The following is a 27,773-nucleotide window of genomic DNA, read 5'->3' on the forward strand; positions in this document are numbered from 1 at the left end:
GGGGTGGGGCGAGGGGCGGGCTAGGAACTAATGGCTGGTCCAGAACCGGAGGAAAGGAGGCGTCGGGAAGAGGTCGAAGACCAGGAACGGTACAAGGTTGCACAAGCAGATGGGGGGCGGGGGGCAAGCTCTAAGCGAGAAACAGTGGCAAGGCCAGGGGAAGAGGAGGGACATGGAAAAGGTCCGGGAGAGGGGCGGGGCTGGGTGCGTGATCGGTAGGCCGGCAAGACCCGAGCGAGGAGAAAGGGGCGGTGCGGAGAGAAGTGGGCAGGCGGGGCAAGAAGTGAGGTAGGCCGAGGTGCAGCTGCAGGTGTAGGTATGAGATCAGAGGAAGTGGCAGGAATGGAGAAAATAGATGGAACGCAGCGCAAGTCAGAAACAGAAACCCGGACTGGGTGAAGAGTTGGGGAGGGATGCAGAGCAAGCGCAGAGCTAAAAACAAGGGCGGGGCAAGGTAAGGGAGGAGACGAGGAGGCGGAGCTAAACCTGGAGCTGTGGCGTGGCCAGGAGCAACAGTAGGGGCGGGACCTGAGGTAATAGCGAAGGTGGGATCCCGCTAAGAGGAAGATGCCGGACCTGGGGCTGGAACGAGGTCTGGAGCGCAGGTGGAGCCCCGAGCAATAGCTAGTTTGCGGCCAGAAGGCTTAGCAGAGGCAAGGCCAGGAGGAGTTGCGGGGCCAAGCGCAGGAGCCGAGTGAGGCAAAATACAGAGTCGGGATCTCAGAAGGCGGCCCCGGAGCGCAGTCTTGCCAGCTAGAGTTGACCCCCACATTCCTTAGGTTCACGCCACGCTGTGCTCTGCCCCACGATGAATCCTGCTGGCCCTGCGTGGCCGAGACTACAAGTCCTGTGGGCGCTGTGTCCACTGCTGGTGGTGCTGTTATCACCGTGGAGTCTGTGGGCTGTCGAGGAGTGCACCTGGCAGGTTGTTCTGAACAAGTTCGAGACAATAGGCAAGAACCTCGGGAGTGACCGATTCTTCGATCAAGAGCCCCTGGACACAGTGGACACCTTGTTCGGCCTTCTGGTGGATGCGCCCATCGACCCGGACGAGGTGAGGGGTCTGGGGCCAGGAGAAAGACAGAGGTCCTGGACTTGCACCCCACTGGACTCTTAACATTTGCCTCAACCTCTCCTTGCAGAAATACATGAGCTTCCCTTACTACCTGAAGATCAACTATTCCTGCGAGGGAGAGGTGAGTGCGTGCAGCCAGAGGGGGCTCATTCTGTGTGAACCTTAGTTTCCCCGTCTCTAACATTTTCTTAAAGATTATTTATTTATTTATTTATTTTTAGATAGAGGGGAAGGGAGGAAGAGAGAGAGGGAGAGAAACATCAATGTGCGGTTGCCTCTTGCATGCCCCCCAATGGGGACCTGGCCTGCAACCCAGGCATGTGCCCTGACCGGTAATCGAACCAGGGACCCTTTGGTTCTCAGGTCAGTGCTCAATCCACTGAGCCACACCAGCAAGGGCCCCATTTCTATCATTTTAATCGTAATAACACCACTAGACCCTGGGGGCCCTTAAGGATTCACAAAGATTGTTGGTGCCCCACCAGGCACATAGTAGGTGCTCAAGTAAGCTTTTATTTATTTATTTTTTTGCCATTTAAAAATTGAGATGTAATTCAACACGCTATACAATTCATCATTTGAATGTACAGGTCAGTAGTTTTTGTGTATATACAAACGTGTGCAACCATTCACCACCATCTCATTCTGGAACGTTTTCATCACCTCAAAAAGAAACCCTGCACTCCCACCCCTCCAGACCCTGGAGAACACTAATCTACTCTCAGTTCCTATGAATTTGTTTATTCTGGACATTTCATATAAATGGAATCATACAATATGTAGCTTTTGTTTTTGACTTCTTTCACTCGTCCATGTTTTAGTACCTGTCAGTATTTCCTTCTTATGGCTGAGTAATATCAGCTGTATGGATGTGTTACATTTTGTTTATTCATTCATTAGTTTATGAACATTTGGATTATTTCCACTTTTCTGCTATTATGAATAATGCTGCTATGAACATTTGGGTACAGTTTTTTGTGTAAACATGTTTTCAGTTCTTTGGTATATACCTATGAATGGAATTGCTCAGTTGTATGTTAACTGTTTCGCCTCTGAGGCACTGCTGGATGGTTTTCCAAAGCAGCTGTACTATTTTACTTTCCGATCAGCAAGCTATGAGGGTTCCTGTTTTTCTTTATCCCCACTGACACTTGTCATTGCCCACCTTTTTTATTATAGCCACCCTAGTGTGTGTGAAATGGTATTTCATTGTGGTTTTCATTTTCATTTCCCTCATAACTAATGATATTGAGCATCTTTTCTTTTTAAAAATGTTTATTTATTTTATTATTATTATTTTTTAGAAAGAAGGTAAGGGAGAGAGAAAGGGAGGGAAACATCAATGTGTGGTTGCCTCTCGCACGCCCTCTACTGGGGACCTGGCCCACAACCCAGGCTTGTGCCCTGACTGGGAATCAGACTGTGGGCCTTTAGTTGGCAGGCCAGCTCTCCATCCACTGAGCTACACCAGCCAGGGCAATATTGAGCATCTTTTCATGTGCTCATTCATCTATCTTTGGAGAAATGTTCATTCAGATCTTTTGCCCATTTAAAAATTGGGTTGTCTTTTTATTGTGTTATAAAATATCTTGATATATTCTGATACTAGTTTCTTATCAGGTATATGATTTGTATATATCTTGTCACATTCTGTTGGTGATTGTTTCACTTTCTTGATGGTGTCCTTTGAAGCACAAAACTTTTATGTTTATTGAGATATAATTCACATACATAAAAGAGCAACAAAATTTTAAATTTCAATGAAGTCCAACTTATCAATTTTTAGTTTTTATTACCTGTGTTTTTGGTGTAAACAGGTAATCTAAAGTATTTGCCTAACCAGAGGTCAAGGAGATTTACTCTTGTGTGTGTGTGTGTGTGTGTGTTTTAAGGTAGTTTAGCCCTTACATTTAGGTCTTCAAAACATTTTGAATTAATTTTGTATATGGTGTGAGGTAGGGGTCCAACTCTGTGACTACCCAGTTATCCCAGTACCATTTGTTGAAAACATCATTCTTTACCCCATTGAAATATCTTGGCACCCTTTTCAGAAATCAACTGACCATAAATGTAAGGGCTTATTTCTGCATATCATTCTGTTCCATCGCTCTGTATGTCTATCCATATGCCAGTTCCACATAGTCTTGATTACTGTAGCTTTGTGGTAAGCTGAAATCAAAAAGCGTGAGTCCTCAAACTTTGTTCATCTTTTCCAAGATTGTTTTGGCTCAGGTAAGCTTTTTGAAGACACTGGAATGTTGTGGTCTAGAAGTGAAGTTCTGGGGGCTGCAGACCTAGGTTTGAATCTGCCATTGATTAATGTTTACTTGGAGGAAGTGTAACACAGTAGTTAACACTTTGAACCAGGCTGCCTGGGTTCAGATTCCATACCGTAATAGCTGTGATCTCAGGCAAGTTACTTAAGTTCTATACCAAAGTTTCCTCATCCTTTTTTTAAAAAAGATTTTATTTATTTATTTTTAGACAGAGGGGAAGGGAGGGAGAAAAAGAGGGAGAGAAACATTAATGTGCGGTTGCCTCTTGCACACCGCCCACTGGGGACCTGGCCTGCAACCCAGGCGTGTGCCCTGACTGGGAATCAAACCAGCCCCTTGGTTCACTGGCTGACTCTCAATCCACTGAGCCACACCAGCCAGGGTACCTCCTCATCCTTCTTTTAATTTTTTTAAAATTATATTTTATTGATTATGCTATCCTCATCCTTAACAAGCGTAAGGTAATGATCATGCTTACTTCATAAAATCATTAAATATGTGTGAAACACTTAGCATAGTGCCTGGTTCACACAAAGGGCTCAGTGAATGCTAGCAACAAGTTTCTAGAGTATGACCCTGGGCATAGTTTTATTCCACGAACCTTCTCTCCTTATATGTAGAAGTGTGGTAATAATACCTTTATTTGTTCATGCAACACCTACTATGAATCAGATTCTTCTTTTACAACAGGGTGGGGGTACAAAGATAAACAACACAGCCAGGTTTTTCTTAGGGATTCAACCCACCAGGGAAGCAGACAATCAGCAAGTAAATACATAAAATAATTTATGAAGAGTAATCAGTGTAAAGAAGAAAATAAAATGAGGTGATATGTGAGAAAGGAGGGTGTTAACAGGGTAGTTGTGGAAGGTCTCTCTGAAGAGTCCTGATCAGAGACTCGAATGATGAAAATGGAGGACTGTGAGAACCGGGGAAAGCATTCCAGGCCGAGGGAACAGCCAGTGCAAAGGCCCTGAAGTAGGAGAGGCCAGTGTGAGTGAGGACCTCAAAGAAGCCCATGTGGCTGGAGCAGAGTGAGTGAGGGGGAAAGTGGGAGGGGATAGGTCAGAAAGGTGATTTAAGGCCTCAGGAACGCTAGTGAGAACTTGGCTTTCACTCTGAGTGAGATGAAGCGGTAAGATGGTTCTGAGCTGAGGAGGGACACTATCTGACGACTCAGGTGCTCAGGAGCCTCTCCTGCTGTGTAGGGGAAGCAGACAGTAGGGGGCGGGGTTGGGAGCAGGGAGACCTGGGAGGCCGCTGATGCATGGTCTAGGCAGGGCTTGAGGGTTGACAGAACCAGGGTGGTCTTGGCCACTGTTGCCCTGACAGGGAGGAGGTCCCTGCTCCACCAGCACCTGCTACCCTGTGATTGGAAACCCAGAGGCAGGGCTGCAACAGGTATATTTGGCAGGATTGAAAGGGTCCTGGCTGAGGCATTCCTCAGGATGAAAGCCTGTGCAAAGGTGGTCAGACCCATTAAGTGTCTCACCCTGCTCTCAAAGCCCACCCTCATCCCCTACCTATAGTGGCCTGAGTGCAGCTTTCTCTTGGAGATCCGCCCAACCCTTTGCATATGCTTGTTCCATACCGTTGGAACATCCTTCTTCCCCCCTTCATCTCCACTCTAAGCTCTGCCTGCCCTTCTCAGCCCAGCCAGGATCCTGGCATCTCTGGGAGGTTGTTCCTGGCTGTCGCCTCACCCTCTTCCCCAGTTCTTTCTGTCCAGTGTCCCATTCCACCTTTATCCCAGGCCCCAGCCCCCAGCCCTCAAACATGGCTATCCTCTGACTGTTGGGGATGGCAGAGTCTCATTTCTGCAGGGAAGGTAGAAACCTCAAGAGTGTACCTGGGAATCCCTGCAGTGAGGGAGGAGGCTGCTAGCGGTTATGGGTGCCAGGTTCAGTCCCCCCATCATGACTTTGCTTATCCAATGCTGCCCATCTGTGTGTATTCCCTACATCCAAATTCTATCTGAAGACCTTGGCCCTGGACTCACCTCCTCCAGGGAGACATCCTGACTTTCTCCACAGTCCCTAGCTCCTCTGCCCTTCTCCTAGCCTGACCTGTCCTCCATCCCAGCTCCAAATCTGGACCATGTTCTCTGACCTTTCCATGGTGGAGAGTTTGTTCTCCCTACTCCTCCCAGGAGGACAAGCTACTAAACATGGGGTCCCAGGTGGGGATGGGGACAGAGGTTATCTTACAGACATACCTGTGGGGCCATCTCACCCTCAGTCCTCCGAGGCTCTGGTCCGCAAGGGCCACCTGACTGGGCTGAAGCCTGTGGTGCTAGTCACCTTCCAGTCTCCAGTTAACTTCAACCGTTGGAAGTTGGAGCAGCTACAGATCCAGATGGAGGCAGCCCCCTTCCGCAGCAAAGGTGGGCCTGAGGGGTGCCTGGAGGGGTCAGGCAGGAGTGTGAGGGCTCTGCTGGGGGGATGACTTGGAGGGGAGACTGGGGTCATCAGAGGGGTCCATGACCTGGTGGGACTGTGGGGATTGTTGGAGGCCCTCAGTGGATCTGTGGCCTAGATGGGGGAGGGCATGGGGAGGAGGCCTCATCAGGTTTCATGGCCTACAGGGGGCTACCCAAAGTCCCAAGTGGGGTCCACACCTGGAGGAGGACATGGAGGGTTGCAGGGAGATCTCAGTGATCTGTGGCCTGGAGGGGGCTGCTGGGAGGCCCCAGAAGCCTCAGTGACCCCTGCTTACCAGCAGAGCAGTGCAGCGCAGAGGAGGTGTGTGTCATGAGCTGGTACACGCCCATGCCCATCAAGAACGGCAGTGTGGTCATGCGTGTGGATGTCAGCAGTAATGGCCAAGGGCCCTTCATCCCTAACAAAAGGTGCCCTTCCCCACACCTGGGGCCGGGGGGTAGACTCTGGGAGGAACTTCCTTATCTCCAGATCCCCCAAGAAGCCAGGAGGAGACCAATGGGAAGAGACAGGGTGGGGAGGTGGCTGTGAGCTATGGCAGGAGTCCCTGAAACCAGAACCCTCACCTGTGCCTACCTCACACCTGCTGCCAGGTTTCAGGTGAACATCAATGGCTTCCTGAAGAGACAGCAACAGAACAAACTCCAGTTCACTGTGGGAAATGAGGTGAGGGGGCCAAACTGTGGGAATGGTAGAACTATGTGGATTAAAGACAGTGGGCTGGTACTCCGATTACTTCCCACACAAGTGGTAGGCTCCACTTAGAGAGAGCTTAATTTGTGCCAGGCCCTGGGCAAAGTGTTCTACTAAATGCACAATCATGTTATGTCTTCACAGGCATGTACTGAGCACACAGGGTGGCCCCATGGGAACAAAACAGTGAACACACACACTGAAGTCCCTGACCTCTTAGAGCTGACATGCTAGTGGGAGAGACAGACAGCAAACCAGCAGTAAACATGAAATCAAGCAAATTCCATAGTAGGTTAAAAAGTAGAAAGTACTCTGGGGAGAATTCAGAGCGAGAGAAATTGGGTCCATGCAGGAGGGGACTGCAGTGTTTGGTGGAATGGTCAAGAAAGGAAGAATTGAGAAGGTTGACATCTGGGTAAAGCCTCAAAGGAGGAGAGTGGGGAATCGTGCGGATCCTAGGGGAAGAACATTGTATACGGAGGGAACAGCCAGTGCAAAGTCTGTGAGGTGGGGATGTGCCTGGTCAGTCTGAGAAGCAGTGAGGAGGCCCATGTGGCTGGGAAAGAGTGAGCAAGAGGGAGAGTGCAGGGGGATGAGGTCAGAGGTGAGGGGGACAAACTGTGTGGGGCCTCGTGAGCCAGGGAGAAGACTTTGGCTTTTACCCTGAATAAGATGAAGCCAGCTGAGGGTAGAGGGATGTTGAGTAGCCCTCCTACCCCTCCCCTGGCAGCTCTTCCAACTGATACCCCGGTACTTTGTGAATGCCTCGTCGAGGCCCCTGTGGTATACTGTGGACCAGGCACCTGTGCTCATCCTGGGTGGAATTCCTGAGGAGAAGTCCATTCTGCTGACTGACACCAACTTCAAGGACTTTTTTCTTGTGGAGGTGAGAGATGCAGGGCAGGTGGTGAGCTGAAGCCTCTTGAAGGATGCTGGGCTTCAGCCCCTAAAATGGGTTGGGCCTGGGTCTATGGAAAGGTTCTCCAAAGATATATCCATCCCCACAAGAGGCAGATAGCATGAAGGAAGGACATGAGACCCTGCAGCCAGACAACCTGGGTGCAAATCCACCTCCTGCCCATGTGACCTTGGGCAAGTCACTTCACCTACCTGTGCCTCAGCTTCCCCCTCTGTAAAATGGCAATAATATTTATATTTACCTCATAGAATCAGTGTGAGATTGATGTGTTAATAACAGCTAGATACAGAATAAGCAATATGTGAGTAAAAGCTATTATTATTTATAGGTCCACCATTTGTAATTCTGAAACACAAAACACTTTGAAAATCGCATTTTCACAAATTTAGGACTCAGATTCACTTGTTGAGAAACTCTTACCTGAGCTAACAAAGGCTACCTAATCTTTTTGCATCACATTTAGTGTTACTATTCAGATTCTGCCTTGCAAAAATCTTTTTTAAAATATATTTATTGATTACACTATTACAGTTGTCCCATTTCCCCCCCTTCACTCCACTCCATCCTGCCCACCCCCACCCTCCCACATTCCCCCCCCCCCCCCATAGTTCATGTCCATGGGTCATACATATAAGTTCTTTGACTTCTACATTTCCTACACTATTCTTACCCTCCCCCTGTCTATTTTCTACCTACCATTTATGCTACTTATTCTCTGTACCTTTCCCCCCTCTCTCCCCCTCCCACTCCCCTGTTGGTAACCTTTCATGTGATCTCCATTGCTGTGGTTCTGTTCCTGTTCTAATTGTTTGCTTAGTTTGCTTTTGTTTTTGTCTTAAGTGGTTGTTAATAACTGTGAGTTTGCTGTCATTTTTACTGTTCATATTTTTTATCTTCTTTTTCTTAGATAAATCCCTTTAACATGTCATATAATAAGGGCTTGGTGATGATGAACTCCTTGAACTTGGCCTTATCTGAGAAGCACTTTATCTGCCCTTCCATTCTAAATTATAGCTTTGCTGGATACAGCGATCTTGGGTGTAGGTCCTTGCCTTTCAGGACTTGGAATACTTCTTGCCAGCCCCTTCTTGCCTGTAAGGTCTCTTTGGAGAAATCAGCCGACAGTCTTATGGGAGGTCCTTTGTAGGTAACTGTGTCCTTTTCTCTTGCTGCCTCTTAGATTCTCTCCTTCTGCTTAATCTTGGGTAATGTAATTATGATGTGCCTTGGTGTGTTCCTCCTTAGGTCCAGCATCTTTGGGACTCTGAGCTTCCTGGACTTCCTGGAAGTCTATTTCCTTCACCAGATTGGGGAAGTTCTTCATTATTTGTTCAACTAAGTTTTCAATTTCTTGTTCTTCCTCTTCTCCTCCTGGCACCCCTATAATTCGGATGTTGGAACATTTCAAGATGTCCTGGAGGTTCCTAAGCCTCTCCTCATTTTTCCAAATTCTTATTTCTTCATTTTTTTCTGGTTGGATGTTTCTTTCTTCCTTCTGGTCCACACTGTTGATTTGAGTTCCCATTTCCTTCCCATCACTATTGGTTCCCTGTACATTTTCCTTTATTTCTCTTAGCATAGCCTTCATTTTTTCATCTAATTTGCGACCAAATTCAACCAATTCTATGAGCTTCCTGATTACCAGTGTTTTGAACTGTGCATCTGATAGGTTGGCTATCTATCTGTCGCTTAGTTGTATTTTTTCTGGAGCTTTGATCTGTTCTTTCATTTGGGCCTTTTTTTTTTTTTTTTTTTTTGGTCTTGGCGTCCCTGTTACATAAAGGGGCAGAGCCTTAGGTATTCACCAGGGTGGGTTAACGCTCCTCGCAGCAGTGTGACGCCTTTATGTGGGGGAGGGGTCCGAGAGGGAGCAATGGCGCTTGCTGCACTCTCTGCTGGTTTTCAGTCACTCCCTCTGCTACCCACAATCAAATTGGGCCCTTCTGGTGCTGCTTCCCAAGTGGGTGGGTTTGTGTATGTTCTAGGCCCCTGTGGGTCTCTCCAACAAACTCTCCTGTGAGGCTGGGAGTTTCTCCTGCTGCCACCTCAACCCCCACAGGTGTTTTCAGTCAGTGGTTTGAGGCTTTATTTCCCCACACTGGCACTCTGGGTTGTGCAGTCTGTCACCTGGTCCACCAGCTGCTGCCTCGCCGGCCAGTTCCCGCCTTGCCACAAGTCCTCTCTGCCTGGCTGCCCATCTCTGCCCTGGTAGGCATCCAGTAGGTCTGGATGAATGTTTCTTTATCTCCTTGGTTGTCAGACTTCCATACAGTTCGATTTTCTGTCAGTTCTGGTTGTTTTTTATTTTTAAATTGTTGTTGTCCTTCTTTTGGTTGTGCGAGGAGGCACAGTGTGTCTACCTACGCCTCCATCTTGGCCGGAAGTCTGGTTTCTTTTTTAAAGGATTTTATTTATTTATTTTTAGAGAGAGGAGTAGGGAGGGAGAAGGAAGGGAAGAGAAACATCAATGTGTGGTTGCCTCTTGCATGTCCCACACTGTGGACCTGGCCCACCACCCAGCCATGTGCTCTGACCAGGAATTGAATCAGCAACCTTCTGGTTTGCATGCTGGCACTCAATCCACTGAGCCACACCAGCCATGGCTCTCTCCATCTATTGACCCTGGTTCTTCTGTATTGACTTTATGCTCAAAACAGCTTTGTCCTCTGCAACTGCGGAGGCTGCATTTTCTCAGGTACACATCCGGTAAGAAGATATTTCCCATTATACCCTGACCCCCAAATTACAAGATTCCTTTCAATGGGTGTGTCTCAGGCTGTTTGCCCATCTTGGCCCAGTCTTGTGGCCAGGGAAACCCAACATGCTGTTTATTGAATTAAATGATCAGAACTCTCAGACTTTGCTCAAATAAGAAATCCAGCTGACTCACAGCTTTTCTTTTCCTTGTGTGTTTGTGAGAAGAGAGGTTTGGTGAACCTTTTCTAGCTTAACAAAGAAAATTTCCAAGTATTTCTTTCAGACAACAGGTGTCACTTCAAATATTAACAGTGAAATACATTAAGTATGACAGGTAATCAAAATGACAGACTTAGAGGGTAAAGGTTAGTCTTACCAGGCATACCTCTGTAGTCTTGTTACTGGACAGGGACTGGCCCAAAGGGTTCTGCCTCAGGCCAGCCTGTAGTGTGTGGGTTCTTGACATTATGTAGGAAAGATTTTGTAACATGAGTCCAGATGATTTTGAGAGTACATTTATTAAAGCTGGGGACAGTGAAACAAAGGACGGACTTAGGGTAGAAGAAGTAATAGGAGAATAACAGGAGAGAGGCTAGGCAGTGCTCTGCTTTAGCTCCCTAGAAATGTTATAGGAAAGGAGTGAGCCAAGGTGGGACTGCTGTTAACTCGTTGAGAAGTCAGAGAAAAGAGGGCCTTGGAGACAGGATCAGAGGGTAAGCCCTGGATGAGCTGCCACTGCCTGATGCTCCCCTGCGTGCAAGTTTTGAGGGGACCCTTAGAGTGTAGGAGGAAGTAAAATGTTCATGCCCGAGAAGGGGCATGGGGGTGCTCTAGAGCAAGCCCCCAATGAATCTTTGTCCTGAGGGCTTTTTATCCTTTTTCTGTGGGTGAGAGTCTTAGGAGAGGGTTTGGGATTATTCTTTGGTCCGCTATACTGTTTTACTTTTATCTTGGGTCTGTCTGGCTTTTAATAGGGTTTTTGTTATTTGTTTCCCTGACATCATCTGTGCCTGGGTTGAGCTGGCACATCCGGCATTAATTGGGTCTCTGTTCTCTAGCTCCCAGACCAGGGTGATTTCAACTATGTATTCTTTGGTCAAGGAGGAGAGGTGTAAACCATTCACTCTCAAGTGCCTAGGTGAGAGGAGATAGGTCTTGCAATTCATCACAAGCTGGCTGTATGCTGTTCAAACTGTTTGGCCTTGTGTAATTTTGTCTCAGTTTCCCCATTCCCCTTGCCCAGGAATTTCCCTAGCTTTTTACTATTCTGTTAGAGTCTGAGTGAATTACCAGACTTTTTTTAGAAGTGACATTTTCAAGGACATCCTCATGATGCTGAATAGGGCAGGGGAAGTGAGAATGTTCATATTCTCCTTACCTAGGCAAAATGTCTCTCAGCAGCTTAGAGTTTTGCTTTGATTTCTACTTTTTATTGGAAAAGTTAGTGGAAATTTTCACTTTTTAGTGGAAAATTTCAATCAGGCACAAAAGTGGAGAGAATAGTATAACGAACCCAGCTTCAATAATTATCAGCATATTGCCTTTTTTTGACCCATCATTATTTTTCCTGGAGTGTTTTAAAGAAATTACCAGCCATCATACCATTTCACCTGTAAATTCTTGAAATACTTGACAAAGTATCTCTAACATGAGGACTTTTAAAAAATAAAATCACAATGCTATTATAATACCCAGAAAAAGTAGTAATAACTCCTTAATATCATCTAATCTGGTCATAGTCAATTTTCCCCAAGTATTAAAAAAGGTCTTTTAAAGTTGGTTTGTTTGAATCAGGATCAATACATTGCATTTGGTTGTTAAGTCTCTTATAGCCCTTCTCAACTGTAAGTCTCATCCCTGCTCCTGCGCTTCTGTCCCCTAGCAACCACCTTTTTTCTGGCAATTTAAAAAAAACCAAGGGGAAGGGTGGAAGCAAGGGAGGGAGGTGGGATTGGCTGGGGTGGGGGGAGTGATGGGGGGGAAATGCAGACAACTGTAATTAAACAACAATAAAATAATTTAAAAAAAGAAGATATCAGGCTTTTTGCCCTATGGTATTTTGGCTGCTTGCTTCTTCATGGAATCAATTCACTTGTTCATCTGGCCCTGTCAGCTCAGGCTGCCATAATAAGGTACCAAACTGGGTGGCTTAAACAATAGAAACTTATGTTCTTACATTTCTGGAAGCTGGAAGTCCAAGATCAAAGTGTCAGCAGGGTTGGTTTCTGGTGAGACCTCTGTCCATGGCTTGCAGAAAGTATCTTTTATTGTGTCCTTACCTGGCCTTTTCTCTGTGTGCATGAGTAGAGAGAGATCTCTGGTGTCCCTTCCTCTTATTATGAGAATACCAGTCTAATAGGATTAGGGCCCCACCCTTGTGACCTCATTGGACCTTAATTATCTCTTTAAAGGTCCTATCTCCAAATATACTCACATTGAGAGGTTAGGGCTTCAACATATAAATTGGGAAAGGAACACAATTAGTCCATCACATTCTATATTGCCAATAAACTGGTAGTGAGCTCTAGAAGCTTGATTAAATTTAGATTCAATCTTTTAGGCATTCATTGGTGGTGTTTTCTCACTGTTGGAGATACTGCCAATGTTAGCGATTAGTCAGTGAATTCAGATAGTGTCAGCCTGACAGCCCAATTGTGTTCATGGTAGAATAGGAATATTAAAAATGTGCTGGGGCCAAGCATGGGATCTTTTGGGTCCAACCCTCAGGGGCCTGGGGAACAGGGACTGCTTAGCACCATTGAATACCCTGTGCACTTTAAATTTAGGGAGCACACAAAGCCCTCGGCTCCTGCCTAAGCCCCGCTTTCCTGGTTCATGTTGAGGATGTTTGGCCACCAAGGTGCTGCTTCAGGATGAGTAGGGAGGGCACCCTGGAGGCAGCTGCATATATCCATCCTGAGCAGTTGTCAGAGCAGGAGCCACCCCCCAAGGCAGGATGTGAGGGCTGAGGCCAAGGCCACCTGCTCACCACTGGATCTGCTCCTCTGCAGTTGAGCATTGACAGCTGCTGGGTAGGCTCCTTCTACTGCCCCCAGGCCAGCTTCACCGCCACCATCTACGATGCCATTGCTACAGAGAGCACCCTCTTCATTCGGCAGAACCAGCTCGTCTACTATTTTACAGGCACCTATATCACACTCCACGAGAGCAACCATGGAAGCGGTGAGGGGGTTGTGGCCAGGTCACGTGCCTGAGGGTTTGTGGCATCAGGCAAGGGGACTGCCTGTTGGAGCCCCAGGGGTTGTCTGAGTGAACCCATCTACTGGTACCTGGGACTGGAATTGCCTCTGGCGGGGAAGGGGTATTGGAGGGACTTTCCAAGGCCCTGAACCATCCCGCCTGTCCTGGAGGTGCTTCTTGAACTCTCTCTGTGCTGGGGTGGGGCCTTCATCCAGACCTTCCCAGGAACTGTGAACCATCTGAGGGAAGAGGGAGGGGTGACAGTGAAGGGAAGGAGCAGAGAGACAGACAAACTCATGTGCATGAACATGCACACACTCAGACAGACATTAGAGTGTCAGAAGGACAGAGAAAGGCTTCCTGAGAGAGGCATACTAAGAGAGCTGTTGGGAGTGAGGGCGGGGACAGGCATAGGGGTCAGAGAGAAAAACGGGTGGAGGGGGAGAGAGAGTGAGATGGAGAGAGAGATGGGCTGTTGGAGAGGCAAAGCCAAGAAAGAGACTGATCAGAGAAGAAAAGGAAAGATTTTTGATTCAGTTTCATCATTTAGTGATACCAATTTTCCCCTAGTTCTTCTAGGTTTCCCCCCAATCCAAATGATAGATGTCATTTAGCTATAGGGTCAGTTGGACTTATATGGTCACAGAAACTTGTCACCTAAATTTCATTAGTTAACACATGTTCTTAAAAGTTCATTTTTCTTCCTTTCTTACTTAGGGCACTTGGACAGTGGGAGGAATCAAATTAAAAATGGACTCAAGCCAAAAAAAAAAGGGGGGGTTGTTTTTTGGCTTAGATGGCTGAAAAACCCAGGAACATGTTGGTTTCAGGCATAGTTGGATCTAGGGGCTCACTGTAGCTGTTAGGCCCTCCTATGGTGGCCATGGTGACTCCCTGTTCACCCAGCAACTACAGACTTTTATATCCTCAGGGGCCCCAGGGAAGAGCATCTCTTTGTTAATGGTTGCAAGTTGGGACTGTCTCTGATTTGCCCTGTTTGGTCACCAGTTCAGAACCAATCACTCTGGCCAGGGGAATGGAAAGGTGTGATCAAGCCTAATCTGAACCTCATAGACAGAATGTGAGCCAGGAGGATTTTCTTAAAGGCAACTGAGTCTTTATGCCAGGGGTCCCTCAGTCACCACAGTGAGCAGCTGCTCCAGGGAGAGGGAATGATAACAGGCTCACTAAGACCAGGGAAATGTGGATGGGAGCCCAGGTCCAAATGCCTGGGCCTGAGGCCCCATGCTTGCTCTACAGAGAACTGGGTACGTGTACTCCCCAACGAGTGCATCAAGAAGTTGTGCCCCGTACATTTTCACAGCAATGGCTCTGAGTACATCATGGCCCTCACAATTGGGAAGCACGAAGGTTACGTCCACTTTGGGACCATTACTGGTAAGGGTGGGGCCTCTGGCAGCCCAAGAGACTCCTTTATTTCCTGCCACCTCCAAGAATTCTGACCTTGGGCCCTCACCCTTCATCATGTGCCTTCTGAAGGGGTACCACACAGGAGGTTGCCTGAATGGGGATGGGTTTAGGTATTTGTAGAGATAGTTCTTGGGGTGTATTATGTACTTGCATGACTTGTTTGATTTCAACGGGCAGAAGCCCAATTCAAAATTCATTTAGGTGTAAAGAATTTTTGGACTTATAAATGAAAAGACAAGGCGCCAACCTCAGGCATAGCTGAATCCAGGGGCTTACAGGGTATATCATCACGACTCTATCTCTCGGTAAGGTAGTATTGCATAGTGATTATGGCACAGGTCTGGAGAGCGACTGCTCCAACACACACAACCCAAGTCACCTGTGGTTTTAGACAGGGCACTTAACCTTTCTTTTCGACCTCACTTATCAGCAAAATGGGGCTAATGATACTACTAGTATCTGCTTCATTGTTCGATATAAAGATTAAATAAGTTGGCATCTGTAAAGGTCTTAAAACAGTGCTAGGGAATGAGTGTTAGAAAAGGGTTAATTATTATGAGCCCTGTGATTTAGCTTCATTTTCAGGTAGATGCTCCTCCTTGGAGGTTTAGGATGGCTCCCAGGAGCTGAGGATCATTTCTCACCAGCTGGAATCATCCCAGGAGAATGAGAGCAACCTCTTACCCATTAACACTAGAAAGCATCCTAGGGTACACTCTGATTGGCTGATTCTAGGTCACGTTCCTTGACCTGAGCCAAATACTGTGACCAGAGAGAGAAAGGCATACTCTGATAGGCAGGTGTGAGTGACTGAAAGGCTAAAGGTGAGACCTGTCCCCTGGAATCCACAGGCCTAAGGGAGGGGGGTGGGGCACAGGCATTCCACTACTGTGGGGTACCTGTTGGGCTGGGAATAGGAAAGGCCTGAGCATGGACCTGCCCTTCTCCATAGATGGCCATGTGTCCTTCGAGATGCTGCCCAGGCAGAAGTCCGTGTGTGAAAGGATACAAGGTACCTATCTCCCAGATGGGTCTGAGGTGGGCGGGTATGGGGATCTAGGGTATGGGAGAACAGGGAAGGGCGGGAGAGGTCATGGAAGAGGACAGTCAGTGTCTTGGGGAGAGGTGCAGAGTTACAGGCATGGGGTAGGGGTGGCAGTCCCAGAGAGGAATGAGGTGACGGATAGGGGGCTGGGTCAGGGGTGCTGTGGACCTCCCCCTTCCCATCCAGTTGTCGTCTGCTCTATAACCTGGGCCATATACATTGAGGGTGACAACAATCTACTGCTGCTGGTGGAGACTGAACACAACACTGCCAAGAAGACTTTCCTGGTGGTCAGCTTCAACCTAGGTAATTGGGGCACTACAGGTGGGGAGTTTGAGTGCACAACAGACAACGGGAGGGAGATGTTGCTCACGTCACTCCTGGGTAAGGGATAGTGGTAGAGAACAGGCTTGGTGGGCTCGGGAAACTGAAAGGAAGTCGATGTGACTGGAACAGGGGGAAAGGGAAGGGAGGGAGATTAAAGACTGAGGAAAAGCCAGGTCTGGAAGGGCCAGTGGCTCACAGTCAGGAGATACGGTTTTTGTTTTATCGGAACTGGGAATAGGGCTGCCACATGCAGTTGTACAGGCTGTGCACTGCGCTGCCCAGCCGAGGAGCCAGAGGAGGTGAGTCCTGAGCCCCAACGAGGCTGTATCATCTCAGAGACAGTGCCTTTTTATAATTCACGTGTAGAAACAATAAGGGCCAACAGGCCCAAATTGGAAGCCATTGGAGGGCTTTTGGGAGGGGTTGGGAAGCTGGTGACTTGCCCCGTTTAGCTTGGGGCCTCAGGAGATTTTTGCTGTATTCTCTTCACCTGTAGTCACTGATTACCTGGACGTTCTCTACACCATCCCGAAATTCATTCCTGATGGTAGGAGGGGCAGACAAAAGGGGGCCTCAAAGGTGGGTGGGGGCCAGGATGGGACCAGGTGATCCCACCTCACTGCTGTGTCCACTCTGCCTCTGCCTCTGCCTCGGCCAGCTCGAGGCATGGAGTTCCTGATGATCCTAGGGACAGAGTCTTACACCAAGTTCCCGATGGTGCCCAAGGGCATGTCCTATAACCCATTTAACAACCTGCTGTTCATCTGGGGCAACTTCCTCCTGCAGAGGTAGGGCATCGCACATATTCTGCTTCCCCAGCCCATCAGGGTGGGGGCCCTTTCCGAAGTCACCAAGTTTTCAGTTTGCCCAAGTCCAGAAGTTATAAGGACTGTGATGGGGAAAACGCAGGCTGGGGTGATGAGGGCTAGGAGGGGTGAAGCTGTGGGAACCTGATGTGAGGTCCCAACCTATGTGGGCAATAGACAGCACTGTCTGGGGAAGGTTAGGACACTTTTGCCCCTCAGGAAAGTAGGGACCCCTGAGCCAACTCCATGGGCTGTTGGCAAAGTGCTAGGTTGGCAAATGCTCCTGTTGACAGATGGGCAGGCACAGAAAGAAGCTAGAGTCCTGGGCTTCCTTTGCATGTTCTCACAAGGCTAATGGAGAAGTGAGAAAACAGCTCCCATGTCATGTTCAGCCCAGAGCCAGCAGAAGCAGATATCCTCCAGGGGCCTTGCCTGGGCACCCTTAGCTTCCATCTCTACTCCTGCAGCTATGACAATGAAAACTACATCTACCTGGCAGACTTCCCCAAGGAGCTGTCCATCAAGTACCTGGTCAACTCGTTCCATGGGGACATAGCTGTTGTCACAGAGACGGAGGAGGTGGGCTGCCCTGCCCCTCTCCCCACTTCATCTCTGCCCATCCCAAACCCTGGAGGTCTCCCTTCTGCCCCTGTGAGGGTAAGAAAGCCAAACAGAAGGAAACCCTCAGGGACTGTGGAGAAGGGCAGTAGAAGCTGCATTTATAGCTGAGAACCCTGGAACTGAAAGAGGCAAAGTGTCTTTTCCAGAGTCCCTCTGCAGAGAGAAACACCTGTGCTCAGACTTTTCTGCTCCGATCTCCAGAGGGGGCCCACTTTGGTTTCATCATGCAGGTGTTCCTTTCATAAATAAGGAGCACTTCCTGGATGCCTGACCCAGTGCTGGGGACACAGTGGCCCTCACAGGGTGACAGGCCTGTTGGGAGGGCAGATCCATTCCCAGACTGTGGCAGTTGAGAGTAGTCAGTCTGCAGCAAGGAAATCAGTACCTGTGAATGTTCAGAGAAGGGGCCTGACCCAGTCTGGGTGTTTGTGTGTCAGGAAGGGCCTCACAGAGGAGGCCACATAGGGAGGGAGCATCCTGGAGGCTGGAGGGGATCTGAGGCTCAGGAGGTGGTGAGGTCTAGAGTCAAATGTGCTGGGGGGAGGGGTGAGCATCAGTGTAGAGGTGAAAACCTGAGGCCCAGGGGACGGTGAGACCCTGGAAGGTGCAAAGAGTGCGAAGAAAAGAGACACTTTGGCCCTAGGGACCCCAGCCATTAGGGGTGTATGTATTAGGAATGCTTAAGTTGCAAGTAATAGAAAGTCAAGCAGACTGAAACACTGAAGAAATTTATCGTGGCGAGTGGGGGCTGGAAGCAGAGGTGGTGGGTTCTGGGAAGCAGAGAGTTGGCACTACAGAGAGAAGAGATGTGAGCTCACCTGACCCAGCTGGCGGTGAGCTCCCAAGCCTCACCTTTCAAGGAATAGGACCATAACACTCTGCAGAGGAGGAGAGGGGTCAGAGGTCCCCATGGCTCTCACACACACCTGGCTGTTGCCCCCCAGATCTGGTACCTCCTGGAGGGCAGCTATCGGATGTACAAGCTGTTCCCATCCCATGCCTGGGAGTTGTATGTCAGCCTACAAGTGATGCACCAGTCCTCTCTCTATGCCCCCAGTGAGACCATGGTCACCCTCTTCTATGAAGACAGCAGTTTGTACCAGGTGCCAGGTAGGGGCTGTGGGGAGACTTGGGAGAGTGACAGGGTGGCTTACTCCAGCTCACCTGGCCCTGCCTTCCCACTACAGCTGGTGTACCTTGTAAACAAGCAGCAGAGCCAGCTCATCAAGAGGCCTGTGCCCGTTGAGCAACTACTCATGTACCAGCAGCTCAGCAGGCGTTACCTCTTGCCGAGGCAAAGGTGAGAAGATACTGGATGAACCACAGCAGCAGTAAGAGAGCCTCAAGCACTTCCCGCACAAAGCTCCCATTCTGGAGGTGGTGGGAGGGAAATCAAGCCATCCCCAACTGATGACCTCGGGGCTATGATGGAGAAGGTCACAGCCTATGGAAACTCAAAGGAGGGGCCTAACCCAGTTTGGGGAGAGGGAGCATCAAGGAGGGCTTCAAGGAGGAAGATGTGCATGACCATGACCTGAAGGGTGAGGAAGCATTGGCCAGGTAATAAGATAGAAGAAGATGGGGATCCATTCATGCAAAGGCACAGAGGAGGGGAGGAGACTGGGTGTTTAAGAACTGAGAGAAAGCATAGTGGTGGTGGCAGGACAAGCAAGGTCAGCCAATGGTCATTGGGAGGAACTTGCAGTTCATATTGAGGGTCCTGGGGAGCCACCATGGGGTTAAAGTAAAATCTACCTGGTTATATTTTACTGCTTTTAATAATAATCCTTCTGGTCACCTACAAAGGAGCCCAGGGAGTTGGGTAAGGGAGAGGTGGAAGGACTGTTAGGAAGGGGGAGGAGAGGCTGGGATGAGGTCCAAACCTGGCCTGAGGGACCCAGGGATGTCCAGGGGGATGTGTCCAGGAGTACCAGGGGCTGAGGCTGAGGAGGGAGGGCAGGGCAGGATTAGATTTGGGGAGGCTCTTCGGGCACAGGACTGGGAAAAGTAAGCCGCCAACCCCCATCACCACCACCCAGGGGTCACCTGAGGCTCTCCTTCACCAACTTCTGCCCCTTCACGGTGATGCGCCTGCAGGACCTGCCCAAGCCGCAGATCTACACGCGCCAGGAGCGCTACCGGGCGCAGCCGCCACGCATCCTGGAGCCCTCGGGCTTCCACACTGAGAACTCACTCGCTGTCTATCAGGGCCTCCTCTACTACCTGCTCTGGTTGCACTCCAAGTACGACAAGGTGGGCGCCTGGTGTCTGGGCAGGTCCCAGGCTGGGACTTGTCTGAGATGAGACTGCTGAGGCACAGAAAGAGGGCTAGGCCTGTGGGGTAGTAAGAACCACTGAGGAGGGGGGAACACAGCAGGATGCCTAGAGCCTGAGGCCAAGTGGGAACTGGGGCAGGGGGCTTGAGCAGGGCTGTAGGAGATAGCTTGCAGGTGTGGCCATTGGGCTGAAAGCAGGACGGGCCAGGGGGTGATCTTTTGCTTTGGTTAGGGGTAGGGACTGAGGCTGGGAAGGGGTCTGGGAATGTCGCCTGCCTGTGACGCTCCTCCCCACCCCATCGCACCATCACGAGGCTGGTGGTCTCTGCAGCCTTACGCAGACCCGGTGCACGACTCCACCTGGCGCTGGTGGAAGAACAAGAAACAGGACCAGGTGCATGGAGAAGGTTTCATGTCGGGAAGGGCGACCCCGGACATCCCTGCCCACCTTGCACCTTTCCTTTCTCGGGGTGCTGACTTTGCCCTGCCTCCCATGCCCCAGGACTACTACTACTACCTGGCGAGCAACTGGCAAAGTGCAGTTAATGTGCACATTGACATGGCCAACTACGAAAAGATCTACGACCTCAAGGCTGAGTACCAGCTGCCAGAGCGCATCTTCCTGGATAAGGGCACCAGCTATCGCTTCTCCATCTTCATGACCTCCCGGGGCCACTCGTTCAAGTCGAAACCCGAGCCGGGTCTGTGAGCAGGACCTGAGTAGAGTCCCAGTGGCAGGGGCTGGGAGCGGGTGGGACCTGGGCACCATCCCAGGGTCTGGCCCTAACCCCTCCAGTGCTTCGGGCAGGCAACATCTTCCATCTGCAGAGCCAGGTCGACCTAGGCGTGGTGCTGGCTGACCCTGACTGCACCGAGGTGGTGGTGAAGCAGAACATCCTTATTAATCGCAACTCAGTGCTTTTTTTGGTGAGACCAGGTGGTGAGGAGGTATAGGGGCAGATCTACCTAAGCGGTGGACCTATGGGAAACTCATGGTTTTTGAACCATCCCTGGATCCTCAGCTATGCCTGCTGGCCCCTTCATTTTTGCTCCCACCCCCCAGGTTACGCTCAGTGACAAACGGGTGTGCTTTGACCATGGCATTAGTGGACATAATCTCATGAAGACTTCCATGCTGGTCAAGGTGCAGTCCAGACTTGGAGGGGAGGGAAGCAGGATGAGGGAAAAGACTGGGCCAGTGGAAAACACCTGCATCACCTGCTCCTACCCACAGGTTGTGGGATCGGCTGGGCACTGCTTCCAGAACACGAACCAGGGGCCCCGCATGCAAGTATTGAACCTTGGGGTACTGGGCCCAGTGCTGGGAGGGATGGGTTTGGGTGTAGTTTCTGTGTGCTCCCCTGGCACCCCCACCCACTTACTAACTTCTTTCCTCCATTCCTGTTTTCAGAAAGGGCTGCCTTTACAGTGGTATAGATTGCATCCAAACTTGTGTGTTTCCTCTGATACTTTTCTGCAGGGGGAAGTAAACATAGGCTTCCTTTTCCAGTTGGCACAAAGGCACCATGTGGGTCAGCTTGGCATTTTTCCCACATGTCGTTCTTCATTTACCCACTCACATGGTCTTTGTTCACTCCTGTGCATCCTTGGTTCTTCACTTGCTTGCACATGCAATATCCCCTTTGCACAGAGGCAGACACTGAGGCTCAGAGAGGTGGCAGACCTCTACTCAGAGTAACCCAGGGAGCTAATAAGTGGTAGTGGAGGGACCTGACCCAGAGGCCTTGTTCTCACCCATTTCCCTGCCCACTAATCAACAGACAGACCCAGATGCTCCTCCCTCCTGGCTTAGTATGACCCAGGGCAGTAAAAATGGGGGTTATAACAATCCCAACATCTTGGATTACATAAAATAATCTGAGTCAAGTGCAGGGTAGAATGACTCACCTCAGGCTCCATAAGTGTTTTGTGCTGTACTTAGTAATACGCATTATTTTCTTCTTTATCATAACTCCAGAGGGTCAAAGTTAATACCCCCATTTTGACCTGGAAGATTCCTTCTGGAAATTTATAACACACAGCAAAAGGTCAAAAACAATCTAAATGTTCATGCATAGGCGAGTGGTTAAATAAATTATGGTGCATCCATGCAATGGAAAACTATGAGGGAAGGAAGGAAGGAAGCAAAGGGAAGGGAAGGGAAGGGAAGGGAAGGGAAGAGGGGAGGGGAGGGGAGGAAAGGAAAGGAAGGAAGAAAGATGGATCTCCATATACTGATGTGGAATGGTCTCCAAAGTGTATTTTATTCTTAAGAGAAAAAAGCAGGGTACACATCAATGTATGCAAAACATTAGCATAAGAAAGGTTCATTGAGAACATATATTCATGTTTGCTTTTATTTGCATGAAGAAACTTTGGGAAAATGGACGAAAAAGTACCCAGGGTTGTTCCCTACTCTGAGGATGAAGGAGAATCAGGACAGTTGGAGGATGGGCGTAGAAGTGAGACTTTGTACTGTGTGTGCGCGTGCGCACGGGTATATTCTCTATATATCCATACGTGACCATGTTATCCATCTAAAAATTAAGTTTTAAAAAAAGCCAATGATTAAGAAAAAACACAGGGAAACAGGTGCTGAAGATAGTCTGAGCTTTTCTTTCTTCGTATTCTCAGGCTGCAGCGTGCCAGTTTCTAGGTCCCTGTCTCTCCGCACCCCCACATTACCAGATCAGGAGGCGTGTGTATTGGGAAGGCCTAGAGCCTCTCTCTAGCTCCCATCCTGGAAAAAGTGGAAATGGGAACTCATTGATAAACAGTGGGTTCTCAATATGTAAATATCTTGGATGAAGGAAGGAAGAAGTGAATTTATATGTAATAGGTGCTCAGTCAAATTTGGTTAGGTAAATAAAGGCTTGGAGTGTCTCTTAACAGGCCAGCTCCAAAGATGGACCTCCATGGGAGATGGGGCTGGGGTCAGGGGGTAGACCAGGAACAGGTTTCATTCCCTGTGCATGAAGCTTATTCATTAATTCAACCACTATATATTGAGTGCCTGCTACACGCCAACCTTGTTTTAAGGACTGGAGTTACAGCAGTGAACAAACCAGACAAGTTCTGTCCTTGTGAAGCTGATGTTCCAGTGGGTGGAGTGTATTCATTTCTAGGGCTGCCATAATCCCCACAGACTAAGAAGCTGACGCTCTCCCAGTTATGAAAGCCAGAAGTCTAAAATCAGGGTTGGTCCCACTGCAGGTTCTCAGGATCCTTGAAATTTCTCAGCTTGTAGACGCATCACTTCAGTCTCTGCTTCAGCTTCACAAGGCCTTCTCCCTGTGTCTGTGTCCAAATTTCCCTCTTCCTGTAAGGATATCAGTCATTGGATTAAGATCCAACCTAATCCAGTATGACCTCATCTTAACTTGATTCTACCTGTAAAGACCCTATTCCAAATTAGGTCACATTGGCAGGTACCATGGGATTAGGACTTCAACATATCTTTGGGATACATAATTCAACCCACAACAGAGTCAGACAATAAGCAAGATAGATAAGATGTTGTGTGTTAAGAGGTGATGAGTGCTAGGGAGAAAAAGGCAGGCAAAGGGCATGGGGTAAGTCAGCATTTGCCATTGGATGGCTCACTGAAGGCCTGGCCAAGGAGGAAACATTTGAGCAAAGACTTGGGGGAGGAGGTAAGTGAGCTATGTGGTTTTGTGCTAAAAAGTCATTCCAGTGAGAGGGAACAGAGGGTATAAAGGGCTGGAAGCAGGAGTGTTTTATCGGTTAAGACTAAAGGAACATGGATGGGCAGGTGTGGCTGGATCAGGGCGAGCAAGGAGGAAAGTGGTGAGAAACGGGGTGAATGTGGTGATGGGGGCAGACCACCTGAGGCCTAATGGGCACTGGTTAGCAAGGTCGTTCTAGGGGAGGGCTCTGAGCTGGAGGACCTACGGGGGTTCACAGGGCCCCTCTGGTTGCATGTGGGGGACATATAGGCAATGTTTGGTGGGGGAGACCAGGGAGGATTAGGTTAGGTAGGCAACAAGGTTAGGCAGGCAAGAGTGAAGCAAAGGAGTTGAGGGGTGGAGGAGAGAATGGCTCTATTTTGAAGTCTAGAGACATAGGCTATCTGAGTGGACTGGATATGGGGGTGAGAGAGAGGTTTCTGGGATGAGTCCAGGGGTTTTAGCCTGAACATAGAGGGGTGAGGTGCCATTAGTTGAGATGGGTTGTGGATACATTGAACTGGAGATGCCTATTATATTCCCAGTGAGTGAGTGTCTCATAGGTGTAATCTTTGGCCAGGTCTAGCATGAGAAGTGCTTAATCTATGGCTACCAACTCCTCTCCACAGTTGCCATCAGGCCCAGACCACGGTTTCCCGATGCTCACGTCCCTTTGACATTCTGAAGACAATGTCATAGATTCCTTGACCCCTGGCCCCTAATCTTCCATCCTGGCTACACTTTCCTCATATAATCCATGCTTCCCCAAAATCAATTGTTTGAAAATTCAGCCCTATAAAGTCTGATTAGGAGTTGGGTGCTCCATAGGTGTAGGTGTTACTGGGTTTTTTATGTCTTTTTCTGCAGACAGCTGGAAGCTACCTGACCCAGTTTGAGTCCCAGCTCTACCACTTAGCAGCTATCTGACTTTGGATAATAAGTTCTCACTTGACCTCTCTGTGCCTCACTTTGCCATCTCTAAGATGGAAATATTAATAGTCTCTACCATACAAAGCTGTTTGGAGAGTCAAATGAATTTGAATATGTGGTGCTTAGAACACTGGTGCCTTCTATACAGTGAAAGCTACATAAGTAATTGCAGTTATTAAAGTATTGATTTAAGGAAAATAATGATCAGATTGCACTCTGATGAGGGTGACCCTGGAAGGTAGTGACGGTGTCTGTGGGAGGAGGAGTGTTCTCTCCTTCCCACTTCCCAGGTGAGGCTTTTCTCCTCCCACTCAGGGCAACCTGATGGTGCCAGTGTTTATCGGCTGCCCACCCGGCAAGCGTCTGGCCTTTGACATCACCTACACGCTGCAGTACAACCGCTTACAGAACAAACACTACTTTAACTGCATTCACCCGGACCCCGAGATGCCCTGCTTCCTCTTCCGTGACAGTGCGTGTCCAGGCCCCTCCTCTGCATTGTTCACTGTCCTCTGCCCCGCCACTTCGCCCTCCCTGCCTTTCCTCCCTGCCTGCTTACCTCCCCACCCACTCTCTGCTCTTCCCCTTGGTACCCTCTCTCTCTTTTCTCCACTCACCACCCTCCACTTCTCGGGCCAGGCTAATTTCTTCTCCTGGCCTCACCCTCTTCACACCCACAGTCTTCTACCCCTTCTTCTTGATCCAAGATTTGGTGACGGGAGACTCTGGCAGTTTTAAGGGCAGGTAAAGGCATGGCCAAGCTAGTGGCTGATGGGAAGGGGTAGGAGGGCAGGAGGGGTAGATGTGACGCAGGACTCAGGACACTGAGGCCAGTCAATGCACACCTCTGCTCCCGGCAGCTATGTTCTGAAGGTGGTGGGTGGCGGACCCACCCTGGACACCATCAAGGAATACAGCGAGGAAGAGATTTACCGCTTCAATAGCCCCCTGGACAAGTAATCCCTGTGGGACCCAGCTGTAATCGAGCCTTCCCCTTCCCCTATAGACCCCTTCAGCTTCCCAGCCACAGACCTCCTACACGCTGCAAGCCCCACCTACCTCAGTATCTCAGGCCCCACCCACAGCAAGGCTCCTAGGGTCCCACAAACTGTTGCCCTGTTCACCAAAGGCTTCCACCCAGGCCCCTCTTGCTCACACTGCTGGCCACCTTCTGCATCAGTCTGTAGCCAAGGCCCCACCCTCACTGAGGTTCTGGGTCCTCTACTGAGTTTACAGTGGTCCTCCACAGCACCGACAGCCTCATCTGGACCACCAAGAACGCAACGACCACCCACGATTCGGCCTTCAACATTCTGTCCCACCAGAGCTTGGGCATCGAGTAAGTGCACATCCTGGATGCCGGCCTCTTTATCACCCACCTGTCCACAATCTGTCTGTGGGGCCTGACCATTTCTCCTGCTTCTGTAGATCCCCAAGGGACGTGGACCACCTCTGTGTTCCTCAAACGGGGCTGACCTTGACATAAGCTGGACCCTCTGTCTGCAGTGCCAGTCCCTCTTACTTTTTCTTCAGGCCTTATTTCAGATGCCTCTTCATCTAGGAGGATTTTTCTGACTGTTCTAGTTGGGACAGTTGGCTCCTATCTTCCTGCGCTATCCCATCCCAGCCTTGGCCCCTCTGCCTGTTCTCCCATCTCAGCCTTGACCCCTCTGCCTGAGTCCCCATCCCCGACCTGATCCCTTTGGGCTGTTTCTGCCTCCTATGGGGGTCTGTCTCCCTTATAGGTCCAGATTCTAAATAAGTCAACATAGTATTTGTGGAGTGAGACAATGAATGAATTAACGAATTCATGGTAGACATTACTGACATTTGAATGGAGGTCTTAATGATGAATAAAAGCAATGGAGGAACAAATTAATACATAGGGGTTCAATTACTATTTTTAATTCATTCAAAAGAAGAAAATGATGCCATGAGCAAAAGACAGAATGAGTGAACGAACAAAGTAACCAACTTACCTAGTCAGCATTCAAGACTATGTTTGTTGAATAAATGAAAAAAGGAAAGAGTAAATGAATGAAGATATGACTTTGTACTAGTAGGTACTCAAGCTGTATCTGTGGGATAAAGGAATGAAGGCAGCAAGGAGTAAGTGGGGAGTTGGCCCATAACAGGTGTACAATCCATAATCTAGATGAATGCATAATAACGGAGGAATTGACAGATGGACATGAAAAGGCAGGAGGAAATAAATGAGTCAACAAATGGCCTATCACTTGGTAGGCATTCAGAAGTCTTCTTAGATGAAAGAATGAAGGAGTGAATCAGGGATGAAAGAATAAGATAGTGACTAGTTGGTGCTCACCCAGTTTTGGGGGTGGGGGAAGAAATCAGGGACTATCACATGGTAGGCATGATGTGTTGCACAAGTGCCTGAATGTGGACCCCCAGGTGGCTGTGTCTGGAGAACTCCCCATGCCATGACACCGTTCCCCATAGCATCTTCGCCCCTGAATTCTTCTTCAAGGTGTTGGTGAGCAATAGGTAAGCCAAGCATGTGGCCCAGGTGGGGTCAGGGGCTTTCTGTGGGGTGCCTGACTCCTTCCCAGTCATGGACCCCTTCCCCCCATCAGAGGTGTGGACAATAGCACATACTGTGACCACCAGCTCATCTTCCTGCTGCATATCCATGGGCTTCCACTCAGTGCCAAACGGGCCCTCTTTATCCTCATGGTGAGTGGCTGCTCAGGAGCTGCCCTATGGGGTGGACAGGCTCTGCCAGGCTGTCCATCCACACCCGTGGTGTGGTGCTTGCAGGTTTCAGCCAGTGTATTTCTCAGCGTGGTGACCTTCTACATCTTCATCTGCCTCTTGCTGCCCCTTATGGTTAAGATGTGCAACTTCCTTCGCTGGAAGATCAACAACATCGTCACCTCAGAATCCTACTACACTTACAGCTCCTCTTCTAGAGGCTTCAGCAGCACATCTGAGACCAAATCTAGTGTTGGCTCCAAGGTCAGCATTAAGGTGGCAGAAGAGAATAAGGCTGGACCTGGTGAAACCGTGAAGAAGTCATTGACCTGAGTCTCTTCCTGCCCACCCATCCCCATTCCTTACTTCTTGGGCCAACTTGGAAATGCAACCTGTCACCCATCCCAAGCCTTCCTTTCTGTTTTGCTTGAATTTTCATTTTCCTTCAGACCACACAGCCACATAGGAAATTAAAATACCAAAATCCTTCTGTGCCAGCAGGTAAATAGCAGCTTCTCTGTGTGCCTGCCAACTCAGCCTCTCCCCAGGGTGCCCCAACCTCCCTACAGTCTGGCAGGGTCCTCCACGACCCAGGCCCATTGCTATGGCCTAACGTCTGTTCTGGTTGTTCAGTGCTTAG

The 27,773-nt window shown here is 49.2% G+C and overlaps 1 protein-coding gene across 1 annotated transcript; it reads left to right on the forward strand.

Moving 5' to 3' along the window:
* Nucleotides 1–294: 294 nt before the first annotated feature.
* CATSPERG (cation channel sperm associated auxiliary subunit gamma) lies at nucleotides 295–27,649 on the forward strand. The gene is made up of 26 exons (XM_053914710.1): nucleotides 295–1,054; nucleotides 1,143–1,196; nucleotides 5,590–5,734; nucleotides 6,073–6,199; nucleotides 6,383–6,455; nucleotides 7,213–7,368; nucleotides 13,110–13,281; nucleotides 14,560–14,697; nucleotides 15,683–15,742; nucleotides 15,962–16,081; nucleotides 16,599–16,649; nucleotides 16,761–16,890; nucleotides 17,376–17,487; nucleotides 18,474–18,632; nucleotides 18,717–18,829; nucleotides 19,569–19,782; nucleotides 20,137–20,199; nucleotides 20,308–20,506; nucleotides 20,614–20,732; nucleotides 20,869–20,949; nucleotides 21,040–21,096; nucleotides 24,737–24,893; nucleotides 25,658–25,760; nucleotides 26,834–26,926; nucleotides 27,016–27,115; nucleotides 27,200–27,649. The coding sequence occupies exons 1-26, from the start codon at nucleotides 809–811 to the stop codon at nucleotides 27,464–27,466; spliced, it is 3,309 nt and encodes a 1,102-aa protein (XP_053770685.1). The 5' UTR covers nucleotides 295–808; the 3' UTR covers nucleotides 27,467–27,649.
* Nucleotides 27,650–27,773: the final 124 nt, after the last annotated feature.

The sequence above is a fragment of the Desmodus rotundus genome, chromosome 12 (genome assembly GCF_022682495.2).
Source record: "Desmodus rotundus isolate HL8 chromosome 12, HLdesRot8A.1, whole genome shotgun sequence".
Lineage (NCBI taxonomy): Eukaryota > Metazoa > Chordata > Mammalia > Chiroptera > Phyllostomidae > Desmodus > Desmodus rotundus.